At 36.9% G+C, this 17,716-nt stretch overlaps 3 protein-coding genes across 5 annotated transcripts; 1 reads left to right on the top strand and 2 right to left on the bottom strand.

Moving 5' to 3' along the window:
- The first annotated feature begins 909 nt into the window (after positions 1 to 909).
- LOC141843037 (cationic amino acid transporter 2, vacuolar-like) lies at positions 910 to 7,009 on the top strand. Its single transcript, XM_074731049.1, has 14 exons — positions 910 to 1,343; positions 2,360 to 2,561; positions 2,858 to 2,942; positions 3,700 to 3,840; positions 3,921 to 4,039; positions 4,119 to 4,215; positions 4,405 to 4,577; positions 4,655 to 4,721; positions 5,348 to 5,506; positions 5,687 to 5,909; positions 6,023 to 6,131; positions 6,272 to 6,384; positions 6,469 to 6,544; positions 6,642 to 7,009. Exons 1-14 carry the CDS (start codon positions 1,187 to 1,189, stop codon positions 6,793 to 6,795), a joined length of 1,875 nt encoding a protein of 624 aa, XP_074587150.1. The 5' UTR covers positions 910 to 1,186; the 3' UTR covers positions 6,796 to 7,009.
- A 1,123-nt stretch (positions 7,010 to 8,132) lies between these two features.
- Positions 8,133 to 12,700, bottom strand: LOC141843301 (uncharacterized). Of its 3 annotated transcripts, none has more exons than XM_074731363.1 (3): positions 12,475 to 12,700; positions 9,669 to 9,930; positions 8,133 to 8,426 (listed from the first exon to the last, which is right to left on the bottom strand). In XM_074731363.1, exons 1-3 carry the CDS (start codon positions 12,640 to 12,642, stop codon positions 8,359 to 8,361), a joined length of 498 nt encoding a protein of 165 aa, XP_074587464.1. In that variant the 5' UTR covers positions 12,643 to 12,700; the 3' UTR covers positions 8,133 to 8,358. The 3 variants fall into 3 exon arrangements, with proteins under 3 accessions (XP_074587464.1, XP_074587467.1, XP_074587465.1); XM_074731366.1 differs by lacking the exon at positions 12,475 to 12,700 and adding an exon at positions 11,171 to 11,754 and having other exon boundaries at positions 9,669 to 9,900; XM_074731364.1 differs by lacking the exon at positions 12,475 to 12,700 and adding an exon at positions 11,171 to 11,752.
- A 1,951-nt stretch (positions 12,701 to 14,651) lies between these two features.
- LOC141842917 (YTH domain-containing protein ECT2-like) lies at positions 14,652 to 17,707 on the bottom strand. Its single transcript, XM_074730904.1, has 6 exons — positions 17,635 to 17,707; positions 16,862 to 17,449; positions 16,027 to 16,593; positions 15,735 to 15,947; positions 15,522 to 15,668; positions 14,652 to 15,251 (listed from the first exon to the last, which is right to left on the bottom strand). Exons 2-6 carry the CDS (start codon positions 17,432 to 17,434, stop codon positions 15,000 to 15,002), a joined length of 1,752 nt encoding a protein of 583 aa, XP_074587005.1. The 5' UTR covers positions 17,435 to 17,449; positions 17,635 to 17,707; the 3' UTR covers positions 14,652 to 14,999.
- Between the last annotated feature and the right edge of the window lie 9 nt (positions 17,708 to 17,716).

Genomic DNA, 17,716 nt, shown 5'->3' with positions numbered 1-17,716 from the left:
TTTTCCTCTTACTCCAATCTGGTCAATTTCAAGAAAAAGCGTGAGCAGTAAGTTTCAATTGTTAGATCACGTGCGATTCCGATTATAATATTCCCGATATTATTGGATATTATGGCAACAATATTCAGAATAAATAACATTTTTTACATTTTTATTATTTTACACATTTAGCATGCAACGTGGGCACTATGATTTGGTCGGTCTCGTTGGTTCTATTTATTATTATTATTATTATTATTTATTATTATTATTATTTTCTGAATAAAGAATATTGCATCGGTACCGTGCGGCGTCGGCCACTGAAGATGGCCTCGTGGCTCACGCCACGCAATCTTCCTCCCGTCGCATTGTCTGTCCAATCATTCTTTATATTATTTAACAGAATTTAGCGATCAACTTGTGATCATCAAATAATTGAGTTCGGATTCCAAAACTTAATTATTTGTTCCTGGTAAAAGACGTGTATAACAAAGATCACGACCAAAACTAGTGGGGCCAGTGGAATCGCATGGTGCAATGTAATGGAAAGAAGAATCAAGCTTCGTTGGGGACTTGGGGTGCGTGTAGCAGCGAAAGGAGACCCCATTCCTTTGAAAAAAAAGGGCAATGAGAAAAGTATTTTTAAGAAGCCAAATCGCTGACTGTGATTTAGAATTATTTCAGTAATTAAAAAATACATTTGGGAAATTATTTCTCTCCCAATTTCTTGTTTTTTTTCCCACCCTCAGTTTCCGTTCAAAGAATCCAACAAGGCTTTGACGGATCCGTTCCAAGTTGCATTTCAAATCCAGGCGACCGTGTACCTTTCGTGTTGCGGGTCCCACTAATATTCACGGCAAGGAACTGGGATTTCTCGTGCTGAATTTGGAAAGAACTGGATGGGATCCGTAAAAGACAAGCCGTCGGGACGACTGAAACGAGGGGCAAAAAGGGAGGAATAAAGAAGGCCGGAGATTCTTGCTTGCACGGAAGGAGTGGGAACGAGTATTGGAGGAGGAGGAGGAGGAGGCGGAAAGGATTGGTGAATAAGGGCGAAGAGTTCGTTTTCTTCCCCTTAGTCTGCCCTCTCCGCTCCTTTCTTCTCTGAAAGGAGGTAAAAATTCAATCTTTGTCGCCGCCGAGGAATTTGACCTCGATCAGTTGATAAAGCCGTCTGTTCGGAGGATAATTTCTGAGCTTGCTTGTGATGGGGTTCGAGGAGGTGATGGGGAAGGAGAGAGGGGGCGTCGGTGTGGGGTTCCAGTTCCTGACGAGGCGCAAGCAGGTGGATTCTAAACGCGCGAGGGCAGAGGTGGGGAACCAGCTCGCCAAGGCATTGTCGGTGTCGCAGCTGGTGGCCATAGGTAGTGACGTCGATTTGCTTAAGTTCGCAGTTGCCTTCATTGTTCTCTCCTGTTCTTATGGCTTTCAAGTTTGCTTTGAAGTCGTGTTTGTCAGATTCTTTTTCTCTCTCTCGTTGAGTAATAAGCTGCTCTCTTTCACTTTCAGCTGTTAATTGATACACATCTGTTAACTATCGTTTCGTAATTTTGCATTAGTCGGACGGAAAATGCGCATCTTTGCTGCACCGTTAAATTTATGAACGGATGTGTTTGTTTTGCCTCATATACTATGGGCTTTTCATCGTCTTGTTCCTCTTTAAGTGAAGCATAAGGTTGATGGATAAAATGACTTGGTGTTGTCAAGGGTATACACTTCTGTAGACGCTCGTTTTTTTTAGTATGAATTTGTAGCCTTTGTGATAGTCTAGAAAGTAGAATATTTAGAGTTTGGTGAATTGTATCAATTAGCTCGAATTTCTTCTCTTCAGAGCTATTTAACACAGACAAATGCATTATTTATTAGTTTAGAAGGTGAAAGCTTTACATTTTAGTGTATTCTAGCACTTTGATCAATTTATTGACAACAGCTATCTATCAAGGCAACTTCAAAAGCACGTCATCAGTTTGAATCTGTAGTCTTTGAATTGGTCCAGAAAGAAAAAGATTTAAAATTTCTAAATTCTAGCACTTTGCTCTATTTTCTTAGTTTCACAGCTATTTACTGCTTTAGCTGCCGCTTTCCTTCTTACCTTGCATAATACACTAGAAGGTCATACCAATTGGATTTTATGACAGGAAATGATCATATTTGTTGCCTTAGGCATAATCAATATAGTCGTTTGCAAGTTACAATCAATCTTTTCATCGTTTCCTATCTTAGATTCATTGTGGGTTGAGTTGTTTGCCCTTAGTATATTTCTATGTTTTTGCAAAGCTTATTTTCATCCTACAATTTTCTTTTTTTCTTCATACCCCAAGAAAGATTCCTGGATTTTATATTAACATAGCCACTTATAAATATTTTTATTTCTTTCTAGGTGTTGGCACAACAATAGGTGCTGGAGTTTATGTTCTTGTTGGAACTGTTGCCAGAGAACATACAGGGCCAGCACTCACCATCTCTTTTCTGATAGCTGGGATAGCAGCTGCTCTTTCAGCTTTCTGCTATGCAGAGCTTGCAAGCCGATGCCCTTCTGCAGGAAGCGCCTATCACTATTCCTACATTTGTGTTGGAGAAGGGTAATCATTTAAACAAGTACAGATTCAATGTTAGGCTGTTAGTGTCATTATCAAATGACATAAACCATTAGAAAATATTGTAAGAAAAGCTAATTTTATTGAAGGATATAGGACATATTGGTGATTGAGATTGATTATCATATTTAATGAAATGTAGCATTATGTAACCTGTGTTGCAATAAGGTCTGTGTTGATATAGGGTCCATTATGCAATAGGTGTCTTGTTATCGCTGTTTTTTAAATTATGTTGATCAATTATGCAATAGTTAATTTCCTAAGTTTGTTGTCTTTTTCAGTGTTGCTTGGATTATTGGTTGGGCTCTAATTCTTGAATACACAATTGGAGGGTCAGCTGTTGCACGTGGAATATCTCCGAACTTGGTCTGTGTTTCTCATATATAATTGTTGATCTATCTTTTTGTTTTTAAAAATAAATTAAGCACCTACTTCAAGACCTTATTGTACATCATGCTTGTGTTGGTACTTGGTAGTTCTTTGTGTTCACATTTTGGAACATTATATTGCACTCTGTACTTGTATATCTTTGTTCTATTCAGATGATTTCCTATCAATCTTCAATAACCAGAAAGTGGAAAATGCATTACTTTTGACTTGTAGTATCTGCTTGTAGTAATTCTGTCGCACTGCATTTCTGTCTCGTGTGTTTGAGCTTCTTCATGGATACACTATTCTCTAGTGTTTGTTATTTGACTTTTATCTTTTGCAATTTTTTCCTTTGACATTGTCTTTTAGAATCTCAAGACATGAATAATTTGTGAGGTCCATGGCCTAATGGTCTTTTTTCTCAAAAAAAAAAAAAGATGGTACGAATGTGCACATCATAATTCTTGTTAAGATGTGATACATCCTCTTTTTTCTCTCTATTTGGATGCAATTCTTGTCTTATGTTGTGCAATTGAAATTAGAAATTGAATTTCCTTTCCTCCTTATCTAAGTGCCTTTCTTCCAAAATCTGTCTACTGATTGTACACAGCATTATGTACGTTTGGTTGAACATCTAAAATGAATAATTTGTAACATGGAAAAATTGTTGTTGACAACTGATGTTCCTGGAACAGTGACAAAATGACAGTAGTTTAACAAAACGGTAGCTTGACACCCTTAAAATTGATTTCAGGCATTAGTTTTTGGAGGACCTGATAGTCTGCCTTCGTATTTAGCACGAATTCATATTCCAGGGATCGATATTATTGTGGATCCATGTGCTGCTGTTCTTGTACTGTTTGTAACTGGATTGCTCTGTTTGGGGATAAAGGAGGTATGCCACCAAGTGCAGAGCTTTTCAAGTCAGAGTCGATTGCTTGCTACATTTTTGACATTGGTTGGTTTATCATGCAGAGCACATTCATACAGGCAATCGTCACGACATTAAATGTCTGTGTCTTATTATTTGTCATTATTGCTGGTGGGTATATTGGTTTCAAGACTGGATGGGTTGGGTACACTGTAGCTGGCGGGTAATTTTGCGACTTAAAATTCTTTACAAGGATTAGATTGGTTCTTGGAAGTTGATCATTCTGTACTCTAATCTTTCAGATATTTCCCTTATGGGGTAAATGGAGTTCTTGCTGGTTCAGCAACTGTGTTCTTTGCGTATATAGGGTTTGATTCTGTTGCTAGCACTGCTGAGGAGGTTAGATTTTATTTATTTATTTTTCTTCAATGGATCCTAAGTGCACCTGCAGTTGCTTAAAATAAATTTTTGCAAGAACTATAAGATTGGTGACTCTGACTATATGGAATTCTGAAAAAATGATGAGACAAAATTTCTCGTTCTTTATTAGCCAGTCTATTTTGCGTTGCTGATAATTAGTTATTTCAGGTTAAGAATCCTCAAAGAGATTTGCCATTAGGAATAGCAACTGCTTTATCTGTATGTTGCTTACTGTATATGGCAGTTTCTACTGTGGTTGTTGGCTTGGTTCCATATTTTGCTATGGACCCCGACACTCCAATATCATCTGCATTTACTAGGAATGATGTTCAATGGGCAGTGTAAGTAGGCCGCTATGCATCTGAGCTCTTGCATTCTTGGTCATTATCTAATTCTTCTTTTGACATCACGAATACAGATACTTAATCACATCGGGTGCAATTCTTGCACTTTGCTCAGCTTTGATGGGTTCACTTCTCCCGCAGGTACAGAAATCCTGATGCCTTTTCCTCACTTTCAGAAGATTTCACACCATTTATGATTATTTTGTTCTTTATGTTATTGCAAGGCAATGTTGTATATCAAATTTACCTTGTAATGCAAGATCCTATCTGCAAACAGTCATTGGATACCTGTATAAACGATTATGTTAGTCAATGCTAAAATGGTAAACTGATTTTATGAAACAAGTGCGTCCCTACATTGTATCGGCATGTCTTGTGTTTACTACGTAAGCTAGAACTTGTTGATAACAGGAAAAAGGATTGACCTTGGTTGTTTATCTATATAATTGATTTATTCAACGTAATACAGTTACAAACCTTGCCATCTATTTTTCTGAGTAGCACAACAATTACAATCTTTCTGAGTAGGTATAATAATGGTACTAAAACACTAGCAAGTAACCTTACCATGCTTCATTAGAGCAGTATCTATCAATATCTACAAGATCAAGAACTTGAGACAAGATAATAGGGAATTTTTGTTTTGTGAGTAATCTTGAACTATAAGATCTGTTTCTCTGTGTGTGCTCTTCAGTTATTTACAAGATAATACTACTTTGTGATAATGCAATTTGCTAATGTTTGGATTTGTTTGCTTCTTTTACCAGCCTAGAATACTGATGGCAATGGCTAGAGATGGATTGCTACCATCATTTTTCTCTGATGTTAACGAGCGCACACAAGTTCCTGTCAAGAGCACAATTCTAACTGGAATCTTTGCTGCTTCCCTAGCATTCTTTATGGACGTTTCGCAACTAGCTGGAATGGTAAGATCACTTTAGGATTTAGTGTACTCTTTGAAGATTTGAGCATTCTTATTTTGCTGTCAATTCATTCTGAGGAATAGACAAAAAGAAGCTGCAGCATGTTTGCCAGTTTGCGAATTTGGATAAGGTCATAGAATCGATCACCATCCATTTATGTTTTTTTTTCTCTCTTTATTATAGGTCAGCGTTGGCACACTTCTTGCATTTACCATAGTTGCAGTTTCGATTTTGATACTGAGATATGTTCCTCCACGTGAGGTCCCACTGCCATCATCTCTCCATGAATCAATTGAGTCAGTTTCTTTCCGCTATAGCGGTAATCAACGCCATGATGATGGTACATCACAAGCAATTCCTAAGGAATCAGCTGACTCTCCTCTTATCGTGAAGGAAATTAACAAAGGTACCTATGTCACTTTCAAATTATGCATAGTTCCAGTAGCACATAGTTATGAACTTCAAAATGCTATTTCATTTTCGTATCAAAGTCATCAATATATCAGTCGATCTTTGCAGAGAATTCGAGCGAAAAAACTAGGCGCCAGAAAGCAGCTTGGAGCATAGCATCGGTTTGTGTTGGAGTGCTGATCCTCACTACATCAGCTTCTCATTCATTTTTGCCCAGGTAAATATTTCCTATTGCTGAAAGTGGTATCTAGGGGAAATTGATTGCTAGAAGAAGAACAAAATGCATAAAAACATCTTGAAATCTTGCAGGGATTTTTAGCTTCATTTGATGTTCTTTCCGATTATGTTTCTTAACAGTGTCCTACGCTATGCCACATGCTCTGCCGGAGGTTTGCTTCTCGTGGCCGGTTTGTTTGTGCTGTCCTGGATAGATCAAGACGATGCTCGCCATAACTTCGGGCACGCCGGAGGTACTGTATAATCTGTTCCTTTTGAAATGGCACCAGTCCTAACATTTCGGCAACAACTTAGTAACCATGGCTGGCTCTTTTCAGGTTTCATCTGTCCCTTTGTCCCATTTCTCCCCGTTTGTTGCATCCTTGTTAATGCTTATCTGCTCGTAAATCTCGGGTAAGTTGTGACAGCTCCCAAGCTGGTAACCCTTTCCTTCCTAGCCTCGAAATATCGAAACGCTGAACTCATGCTTACGATTGTCTTTTGATATCAGTGCTGGGACATGGCTTCGCGTTTCGATGTGGTTGCTAATTGGAGTTGTTGTATACTTGTTCTACGGACGAACACACAGCTCTCTTACTGACGTCGTCTACGTCCCCGCGGCACATGTCGAAGAAATATACAGAACCTCAGAATGCGTAGCTTAGATGCCATCGCACAGTCATGTACCAATTTAATGCGTCCTTATTTATTTCATCACAGCACACGAACAGTCCTTGCCGTGTTCGTGTGCTGGAGCTGGTGTTGTGAATAAATGTGCTGCTGCCTTTACGAGTGTGTAAATAGTATGGAATTATGGAAAAGAATGTGTGGAGATGAATGTTTTGTTTTCTTGGATGAAAACAGGAATGGTTTTTTTTTTTGTTGCCCCGGGGCTACGACTCAACAAGGCGTCTAATTATGATTTATTATAAATTAATTTTTTTCGGCGGGGAGATAATTTTGAAATGTTGATTGCGAAATAATGTATCATTTATGCTTTTGATTTATCCATAGGTAAAAATTTTGTTTTAGGTCGGATGATCATTTTTAAAATTAATCGGTTAGAAATAGTGTGGTTAAATAGACTAATTTATGAAGGGATGGATCAACCCATCAAAAATTCATAAATTCATCTGGTGGGACAGGATGGGTTGATATGTCATGTTAGAGCACCTGCAACGCTCTTTGTTAATAACACTTAAAAAAGTAAAAACAAATATGTAAAACTCACTTTTGCTACATTAACGCTTTTAAACCTTTGAACGCGTTCAAATCTGTACTCTTCCACGTCATGTGAAGAGAGATTAAAGAATAGTTATTAATGCTCTTTTAAGGAGTATTGTAGTTGCTCTTAATAGATTAGAAAATCTTTTATTCAATTCAACTTAACATTAATTGTGGATTAGACAAGTGGGCCTAATAAAAAAATAAAAAATATATATAAAAAATTAAAAATTTTTTATTTTAGTTGCCGGGCCTAATAAAAAAATAAAAATATATATAAAAAATTGAAATTTTTATATTTTGGTTGCGAGTTAAGTTCATGAATTTATAAAAAAATTAAATATATATATAATATAATAAAAATTTTAAATTTAATCATGGATTAAATAGGTTAAACCTTGAACCTGTTAATTTTTTTTTATTTTTTTAAACTAAAAAAAAAAATTCAATTCGTGAATCAATTCAAATCCAATGTGGATTGACCTACATGGGTCTTGAGCCTAAGTGGATTAATCTACTTAATCAATATTTAAATAAATTAATAAAATATCAATTTAATCTATTCAAATTATTCAACCGGATGAATCTAACGAATGATGCTTGAAGGCACGTTTTTTCCAGGGAAAAATTTGAATGCTTTTGAGTCACTACGTCGACGGGTGGAGGAGCCCACGCTGCCATGTCGCAGTAGCAGGAAGGGTAGGATTTCGCGTTGCGAAGTAGCTCGAGATGAACTGGAAGAAGTTCGGGTGAATGAATATGTGAAGCCCTGCAGGAATGCCTCTGTGATTAACAGTTTGTAAGCTAGTAGAAATTAGGTTTAGCTCAACCTGAGACAGAAACGTCCGTGCAAATTATATATTCCGTATGCTGCTACGGAATAGGAAAGATCGCACAGACAGGGTTTATTTACTCATCCACTCTAGTAGATTTTGCAATTCATTATATTTTCAAAATAAACTTCTATGCTGCTACCAGAATATGATTGGTAGCATTCCACAACCTTACTCAGGTCCAATGTGCCCTCGCCCTCCGCATCTGGAGCACATCATGTTGCCGGTACCGCCACAACCTACATTACAAAATAAAATGCATCAGATGAGTGAATGAATGATGCAAAAATTGACGGATGAAATTGCACCTAAGCAATTGATTCCACATTCCTATGTTTTTCGGACTGGAGCATTAATGTTAGGAACACTAAATTATGCTGATAAATTATGAGTGAATAATAAAGGGAAAAAAAGACCAAAGATGAACACTACGTGTGAATTTTTGAAACAGAGCCGTATTTTAGTAAAATATTGTTTGCCAGTGTAACCGGAAGCTAAATTCATTAAAAGAAAATACAAGGCATGGTTCAGAAGTTTTCACAAGAATATGATGTCAAGAAGCATACAAAGGCCTAACTAAATAATAGAAGATTTTATTGATAGATGCAAATTATATGTTTAATTCACAGCAATATATCTATTCCTAAAAATTATCATGGATTATGAATTTCAATAAAACTGTGATTCTCTATTCACCTTCCATAGTTTCATATTCCTCCTCTAGGCCATTCTCCAAGGAATACTGATTCTTATTCTATTTCCTTTTTTCGGATAACATGATCATTTGCTACTGAAGCCAGGATTAGAACCCAAGACCTTTACAATAAAAGAACATAAAGTCTTTCTTGAAGGAAAGAAACCACATCTCTTTCCTTCCTTGCCTTAGAGGTAAGGCTAGTTAGGACAAACCAATTGGGTCATGCAGGCGCCAAGCGGGCAAATTGAGTGGACCAAGTAGGGGAGCAACTCAAGCTGATCGCATAGACTTGGCGATCTGCATGAATTGCTCGAGCCGGTTGAGTAACTATAACATAGTAGGTGGCTTAGATAGGGGTAGGAGGACTAGGTCCAATAGGCCAACCCTACGAGCATAGTTTGACTGAGATGAATAGACTGAGCACACCTGACAGACCCAATGTACCTAGAAGGTTGAGTGGGTTGGATGGGGAATATAGGTATTTTGAAATTATGCTTTGTCTATTACTTACAACATTCCTATAAATGAATAGTTGTCATGTCTAATTTCACTTTATGAATCAAACTAAGAATAACCATTGGAACTCTATTCATTGTATGTTTGTTCCATTCCCTAAACCAAACAACACGATTAATTGTTTCTGGGAGAAACTTGCTCAGTATGACAACACTTCAGACAACATTGAAGCACCGACTATAAAACACACCATATAACGAAAACAATATAAATTCATAGACATAGCTCATGCATTAAAAACAATAATAATGCAAAAAAATTATATTACCTAGGCACCTAACTTTCACGATGATTCCTTGACTCTCCAGGATTGAGTCAACGTATAAACCAGAACCTTCACAAGTAGCACATAACACTGCACCTTTGACTTCACAAGCAGTGCAAGGTGGGTCATTCCCTATTTCCTTCTTATCCATGCACAAACCAACTGGCTTCTCTATATTCTCCTCTGGATAAGACTTATCGTAGCAGAATAGGGATTCAAGATTGCTTCTACACCTCTGTAAATCATCGATTGAACTTGAGTTAACCTGAAGCACAAGATTAAATGAATTGAGAATCAACTACTACAAATAAATTAAATCACAATATAATTAAGAAAGATAACATCCTAAAACAAAACAAGTAATCTATTTGTCTCTAATTAAGTATTCTGTTTTGTATTAGGATATTATCCAATGGAAAGATATTTCTTTTTTCTGCCTATTGATCATCTTCATATTTATAAAGTTTGAGGATGTAGTTGCCTCCTGGGACATAGTTGAGTTGGTTACGACGGAACAGAGTTGCTGAAGTGGACAAGGGTTGAATCTCGACGAAGCCGAGGAATGCCCTCCTCCGTCGTGGCCAACTGCAGCTTCTCGATTTACCTCCTCACAGATGGTTGTGGGACCGACCGTGCGGGGCCACTAGGGGTGGCGGATTCCACCTTTTTGCTGAAGAAGAGGATGTAGTTGGTCTTAAAAAGAAATATGTTTCCATTTATATATATTTCAACTTTTCATTGCATATAATATATTTTTCCAGCTGTGGCCATTATTTAAGCATAATTGCATAATGGTTAATTAGAGTGATTCATCGAGGATTAAATGGATGAGAACCAACCAAAAATTGATGCATCTAGGTTGTGAATGAGGGTATATTCTCTGTCCACTATCATATTAACAGTCAAATGGATACATGCTCAGCTGTTGTGTACAAATACTTGTATAGGTTGTGATGTTAGTAACTAAATATTTGCACACTATAAAGTAGTATATCAACTAGATTAAATAAGGGATAAGAGAATTATGCTTTTAAATTTTATATCTACATTTATACTAAGTTCTCCAATTTCATTTGTCTTCTTTCTACTATCTTCCGGTCCTGCCATCAAAGAAATATCAACAATGGACTAATGATTAAAAGAGCATATGGAAAGTAATGATCTCTTCTATCACAATTAAGACCATTTTTAAATAATGGGATAGCTGGAACTGAATCACCAGGTAGATTGAAAAACCACTGTCACTAACATAGGATAGCTGAAACTGAATCACCAGGTCGATTGAAAAACCACTGTGTCACTAACATATCAATATGTTTAACCAACCCTACTATAGACCCATCATGGATGATTATAGACAATCTGGTAGCAGCTAACCAAGAGTAAAACTATGGTTAGCTTCCAAAAAAGAACTATGAGGCAATCCTGATGAGGTAAATTTTGAGAAAGTGGAGTTCTTTGCATTGCAGATATTGTTGTCTTATATGTCTGAATCCATGAGATACCTGTGCAAATGTTGGAAGTCTCTTTTCATCACCTAAGACATTGATCCTACTAAAGATGGCAATCAAACTTTTATCATTTGATGAACCTGAATCCATCTGCATGTCAATGGGCAGACCATATATATCAGCTTAGAATATGCCCACATGACCATCGTCATAGGTAAGAACTGCAAAGGGAAGGAAAGCCAAACATCTAAATCAGGAAGGAAATGCTCAATGAATGTTTGGTAACAGGAAAAACGCCAGGAATCAATTTGATGTCATTCCTATGAAGATGGTATGCATACTAACACAATTTTGTACCTTTCAACTGCATTATGGTTATGGGTTGAATAAAAAATTACTATGCAACATTACTGATGCACACACTTAATGGCTATATTAGATTTTAACTCCAAGTTTATAGAAACCACTTCTCCCATTGAAGAATAATGATTCCTAGGTGACTACTGCAAGGTTAATTGAGTGTGCTACACTAAATATTTCATACCAAGCAAGCTGATCGAATTTATTGGAATGTAGGTTACCCACTTGACCAACTTTTATTTATTCCTCTTGGACGAGCTGCAACAAGGTCTCCTTCATTTTCCTTTAAAAAGGGCAGGCAACTGAGGCCAGATCCTGATACCTCCAGACCTTGACTTAGATCCTTTTCACCAAAACTAACAACGTCACAAATGCTGTTCTGAGGTTATAGATTGAATCGGTAGTGCATAAATTATCTACATTGTACGGATTATGATTCCAAAACGGTTCATGGTGAAAAAGTTGGACATTGAGGATATTAATCAAATTCTGAGCCAACCAGAACAAGTATAAAGACAAAAGTAGTAGCTGAGACACTTATAGAGATGACTTGTAAAAGTGATTTGATTCACAGTTAAACGGGATCAAATGAATTTTGTAACGCATGGAAAAGAATAGGAAAATGAAAAATAACACAAATAAGTTGATCCACAGCTAACAAGCAGCCATGTTCGTTGGATTACCAGTTTTCTACAAGCTAACAGGAATGAAATTGACAGGAAGCATGCTCCCACCTAACCAAAAATAATTTGATCTGGATATCATTTAACCATGCTCAGTCATCAAACACTCACAAACCGATGACAGATCTTGATTCCTCTTTCTAAAGCCATAAGCTTAAGACCAATAATTCGTATCAACCAAACCCTTTTTGGATTTCTCGACAAATCGAGAGAACAAGAAGCTCAAATGATGAATGGTTTACATATTGCCATGCCCCTAATTTTCTTTAAAAAAACGTAAAAATAAACAAAAATAAAAGGTTAGAAACAACTAGCCAAAGCGAAACTGCAACGCAGAGCGTATGGATGCGGATTGGCCGTAAAGGGGCGAAATTTCACTGCGAGGTCGCACCCATTGATCGGAGCACAGAGCACCCGCACCCCGCCGCATGGCGTCGAGGAGCAGAACAGTGAGATCGAAAAGGGATTCGCCAAAATCGCCATGGAATTGAAATTTCTCCCTTTGTCCCCTTGGACGGTAACTATTAAGCGAGGGACTTGCTTCGGGCGTATCGAGCCGGCCGGCCCATGACATTTCGTTATTATGATCATTTAACCATTTAAAAGATCGATTAATAAAATAAATAAATTTTTTACATTTTTCTTTGGAAGCTCAAAAATAACATTTATAAAAATCACAATTTTTTTTTATTAATTGCTAAAATTATTAAATATTTTATGCAGTTCTAAATTTCTGATCTAACATATCTATAATCAAAAAATTTCAAATGGGTTAGATGACTTGGGGACACAAGTGCCCAAAAATACATCTAAAGGACACATCCACATACTGTATAAATATACAATAATGATATACTAAATGAAAATTGTAGTATGAAATTTAACATAACACACTGCAATTACCCACTGTATGGATGTGGGATCCACTGTATGGAGTGTGTCATATTACATTTTTCATATAGTGTATCATTGCTTATAAATATAAGTGGCAATGTATTGTCTTTTACACATAGTTGAGTTGGTTGCGAAAAAACAGAATTGTTGAAGTAGATAAGAGTCGAATCTCGACGAAGTCGAGACAATGCCCTCTTCTGTCGTGACCAACTGCAACTTCTCGATTTATCTCCTCACATATGATCGTAGAGTCTACCGTGTGAAACTGCTAAAGTGACGGATTCTATTTAGCTGAAAAGTGACAGTGCATTGACCATGGAATTGCACTTTTGCTAAAGTGCTTGATAACTAATAAATTAGGGCTTTTGAAAAGATTTATGAAATAAAAAAGTCGAATAAAAAAGTTTGAATCATCGTGAAGAATTGAGATTTTTATTTAAGAGCAATAACGAAATGTTAAAATTATTCTTTTCTCTCAAAATCGAGAATGTGAGTGAATAGTAAGTAAATATGTATGATTTAACAGTATAAGATTTAGATTTTTATTTTTTAATAATGAAGAGAGCGTAGTAGATTTTTATGCTTTTAACGTGGCATATTGAGAACGACAAGAAAACTTACAAACAGAAATGACCTTAGTGTATGCATTGCTTGATGACTAATAAATATTTTTCACCAAAAACATTAAATGATCATTAGTCCATTAACCAGTCCATTCTGCTCGATCGTTTGGTAGCAAAAGGCCAGACAAAGTGAATATGGGGGAAGAGACACTTAGAAATGTGAGCTTTAAGTAGTTCATAACTTTATGCTTATACCATTTGCTCTTCCGAATTTATTCTATAGAAAATTTTCATAAAATCAAATCGATCACCTTCAAATGAGCCTTTCCTGGTCCAGTGGTCTAGCTTTGCATCATTGGTCTACTGGTTGCGCCAGTAGTATACAAGGCTTGAAGCATTTAGCTTTGGATCCAGAAAAATGATAAATCACAATTAATCTCATTGACTATCCCTGAGGAGTGACCGATCCGATTTCACCGTCATTTTCTATTCCCTCATTTGCTGTTCTTCAGCAAGGCAAAGGAAGCTTCTTTTCTTGGTGTTAGTTGCTACTGTGTTGGACATGTAGTGTAAATTATGGAACAATGAACACTCATTGCTACATGCTCACACTTGCTTCTTTTATGAGGCTGGTTTTCATGTCTTTTATTAGTTTCAAGTGAGAAAGGTGCGGGCAGTCAAAAAAATATTGGCATAACAGAAACAGAAATCATTTTTTTTATATAAGCTTGGTTTGATTTTATTGGTTTCCTAAAAATAAAGAAGAATCAAATCAGATTTGAAGTAGAATACATGCTCACACTTACAATCTGAATTGAAGTTGAATATATTTCTCTTAGACGTGGATCATCATCATAATCAAACCATGTCCCAGGTCATACAAGACTAGGTCTTTTGAATCATGTAAGCCATTTATCAATCAGCATAATTATCAATTATGAGACAACCCACCCATACTAACATGATAATCAACATCCATTCAGCATAATGTATTAGGATTAATCTGCATGATAAAGAGCTACAAGATGCAAGAGATGAAACAAGTGTCCTATAAGCAAGCATTTAACCAAAGAGATCCTTGCAAACAAAATAAACAGTAGAAAATACACAGAATTAAGAGTAGAGAAAACAGGTTGATTGCATCTAATACTATGAAACTTAAACACCAATTACCTACTCAAGGGACAGCTTAGAAAGCAAACTCAAATCAAATATTAAGCTGGAATTAGAAGGAACTACAGCTTTTCTACAATGCAACAGCCAAAATAGACCTAAAGCATACATGTCCACCACCAGATGCCCCAGAATTTGATCAAGTCGCTAACAGTAGAGAGCAGCAATCTGAGAAGCCAATAGTTGTGGCTGCGGAATTGGCTGATTAACTTAATAACCATTAGATACACCATTAGCCACAACTCGTTTCTCAGTCACTGGTTTAGCATCCTTCGGAGCAACACCAGCAACAGCAGGGACACCATTTTTCTCTGCTAAAGTGAATTCTGATGCCATAAGTGCATTTTGTGCAGATTCTTTCTTCAAAATAGAAACCAGTTCCAAGGGCTTCTGCAACACAGGCCTCCCACTGGCATTATCCTTTTCTTTGTCATCAAATATAACTGGTTTTCCATCCACAAGCTGAAATGAACAGATATGGATGAGTGTTCAAAAAGGAAGGGCAACAGTCCTATAGATGGCAATGAAAATTCCCAAGCAAACTAGCATGAATTTCAAAAGAGGAAACTTATGGAACTGAGCCATTAAAATTATTAATGCATGGTCTCAACATTCAAGAATGCTTGCGTGACCAAAAGATTAACCTTTTGTTACTAAATTATTATCAATTGCAGCATAAATCAGTGTATGCAAATGCTTGGCATATCAGAAGGATAAAGGACTTGATCATGCCTTCTTCTGTAACTGTTGTTGCTTTGGTCTCTTTTCTTGCATCACCTTCTGGCGGTTCTCATAGAAAGTAAAATCATCCAGAATCGAAGTCACGCTCACATGTTCCTTGAAAAGCTTGAGCAGTTGAAGTCCATGCTCAAGCTTCACCTATAGAAAGGATAAGGCAGGTAAAAATGATATTTCAAATGATTACCAGTCGAAAATTTTCCTTACCTCCTGAGTATCTCTACTGTTTGTCACAGGTTTGTTGTCATTGTTCTCCAATGTGATATGTTTTAGGATGCTATTGGGCACATCCTTTACAATATGCCACTTAACAGGAAAACACCCAATCCACTTGTCCTGCTGCCAATAATCTAATGTTTTGTTGAAATCAACCGGACCGACCATCTCTGCAACACCTACGAACTGTCCACTAGTGTTGACCTATAATGCAAAAACATACTCAACAATTATATTATATAAACCTGAAAATTAGAAAGTGCAACACAAAAGTGATGCTTACAGAGAACAATAAAAACACCGGGCATCCATTTGTCTTCTCTTTAGATTCCTGATAAGCGGCATCAAGTTTCTTGTTTCCATGGGGAGTACTAGCCCAAACATTGTACTTGATACTCTTGTGAATATCATCCTCGCTGTATGATTTTATTATAAAAAACTTGGCATCTGAATAAGTTATTGGGAAATCTGTCTTGTTGTATTGGTCTCTATCAGGAACTTCAGGAGAGTCATGGACACTTGTAGAAAGACTTTGTCCCCTTATTGCAACAGAAAAATTAGGCGCAAATCCCTTCTGGTTTCTAAAATGACCTGCCCTTGGTCCTTTATTAAGCTCACTCAGGCCTTCCAAGTTCTCGTTACCATAGCCATAGAAACCATTACCCTGACCTCTATGCTTATACTTGTTATCCATTGACATTACCCATCTTCCATTCATGCTGGAGTCGTAGATATTTGAGCGAAAACCCTGATTACCTCTGAATCCATTAGCATTCTGACCATATATTCTATTGTTAGGGTACATCTTGTTCACTATTCCAGGAGCTGATGATCTTGGAGTATGCATTCCCTGACAATCATAAGATATTCTCACTAAACAATCAAATATAAAGTTCAGTATGTTTGGACTTTGCATAATGTTCAGCAAGCAAATGCCAAAGTAATAGTTAAGTGAAACACTTGGCTTGCAGCAAGCTAGATTATGACTACTTAGAACAAATTGTAACAAAAAGCAAGCATGAAAGTGTGTCGCATTTTCTTACACATGGCTACTCAGTTTCACAAGAATAAGTAATATATCAGTTAACAGACAAGATACTAATTTGTATTGTACATACAGCAAGATGAGGAAGAGGATGGAGATTCTGATTTCTTGTTGATGTAGTATTTGCAATATGAGATGCCATTGAAGAGCCATTGATAGTGGAAGTTGATCTCTGCTGCCCATCAGGAAACATGGAACCGTCATACCATGAAATAGGTGACCACATGCCATCATAACCAAATCTTGGATCCTGGTAGCCGGAAGATGGATTCAGTCCAGGTAACATGCCTTTACCAAATGAGCCACCTGTATTTGATGGTGTATTCTGTTGGTTTGGTTTTGCTTTTGTTGTCCCATTGTTGCTATTTGTATTTGCTTTAACAGTTTCATTCGAATTAGCTTTTGTTGTATCTACTGGAATAGGAGGAAGTTCAGTGGCAGTAGATGTAGAAACATCTCCTTTGGAACTAGGATTTTGGCTTGCTGTGTATGGTGCACCACTGGGTGTCTGTGGCTGGTAATATGTTGCAGGGAAGTGGTAATGTTGGGGTGTGTATAGTTGATTGTTGTGCCCCATAGTTGGAACTGGGGAACCAGGAGAAGGATATGGACTATATGGAGTATAACCATATCCAGGATGATACATATCCCCATAAACCCCCTGCCAATGACCAGAAATGCCATTAAAATATGAGCATAGAAAAGAGCCAAAGTACAAAAATAATATTTGCAAAACAACTTACTCTAGTTTACAAATTAATTGATCAATAGGCAATAAGCCTGATCATCAAAATGAAAAAGGAACAAGATACTGAAAAATAGAAAGGAGAGTCAAAGGCAACTTACAAGTGGAGGTACCTCCACTCCATCAGAGTTAACATATCTAGGATAATCCTCCCACTCTGTCACTGAGCCATCATAACCTGAA

This window comes from Curcuma longa, chromosome 12 (assembly GCF_044706935.1).
Source record: "Curcuma longa cultivar G26 ecotype Majalengka, Jawa Barat chromosome 12, ITB_CL_G26_1.1, whole genome shotgun sequence".
Lineage (NCBI taxonomy): Eukaryota > Viridiplantae > Streptophyta > Magnoliopsida > Zingiberales > Zingiberaceae > Curcuma > Curcuma longa.
This window is presented reverse-complemented; position numbering and strand designations above follow the sequence as displayed.

Excerpts from the sequence above, each read along its gene's own strand:
- LOC141843301 (XM_074731363.1), bottom strand. The coding sequence starts at position 12,642 with ATGGCGATTTTGGCGAATCCCTTTTCGATCTCACTGTTCTGCTCCTCG. Across the intron at positions 9,931-12,474 it reads TGCGTTGCAGTTTCGCTTTG|GTTAACTCAAGTTCAATCGA; the intron begins GCTAGTTGTTTC and ends CTTGTGCTTCAG. Across the intron at positions 8,427-9,668 it reads CGTGAAAGTTAGGTGCCTAG|GTTGTGGCGGTACCGGCAAC; the intron begins GTAATATAATTT and ends TTTGTAATGTAG.
- LOC141843037 (XM_074731049.1), top strand. The coding sequence starts at position 1,187 with ATGGGGTTCGAGGAGGTGATGGGGAAGGAGAGAGGGGGCGTCGGTGTG. Across the intron at positions 2,562-2,857 it reads TACATTTGTGTTGGAGAAGG|TGTTGCTTGGATTATTGGTT; the intron begins GTAATCATTTAA and ends TGTCTTTTTCAG. Across the intron at positions 6,385-6,468 it reads TAACTTCGGGCACGCCGGAG|GTTTCATCTGTCCCTTTGTC; the intron begins GTACTGTATAAT and ends GGCTCTTTTCAG.
- LOC141842917 (XM_074730904.1), bottom strand. The coding sequence starts at position 17,434 with ATGTATCATCCTGGATATGGTTATACTCCATATAGTCCATATCCTTCT. Across the intron at positions 16,594-16,861 it reads ATCCTCTTCCTCATCTTGCT|GGAATGCATACTCCAAGATC; the intron begins GTATGTACAATA and ends TATGATTGTCAG. Across the intron at positions 15,669-15,734 it reads ACAGTAGAGATACTCAGGAG|GTGAAGCTTGAGCATGGACT; the intron begins GTAAGGAAAATT and ends TCCTTTCTATAG.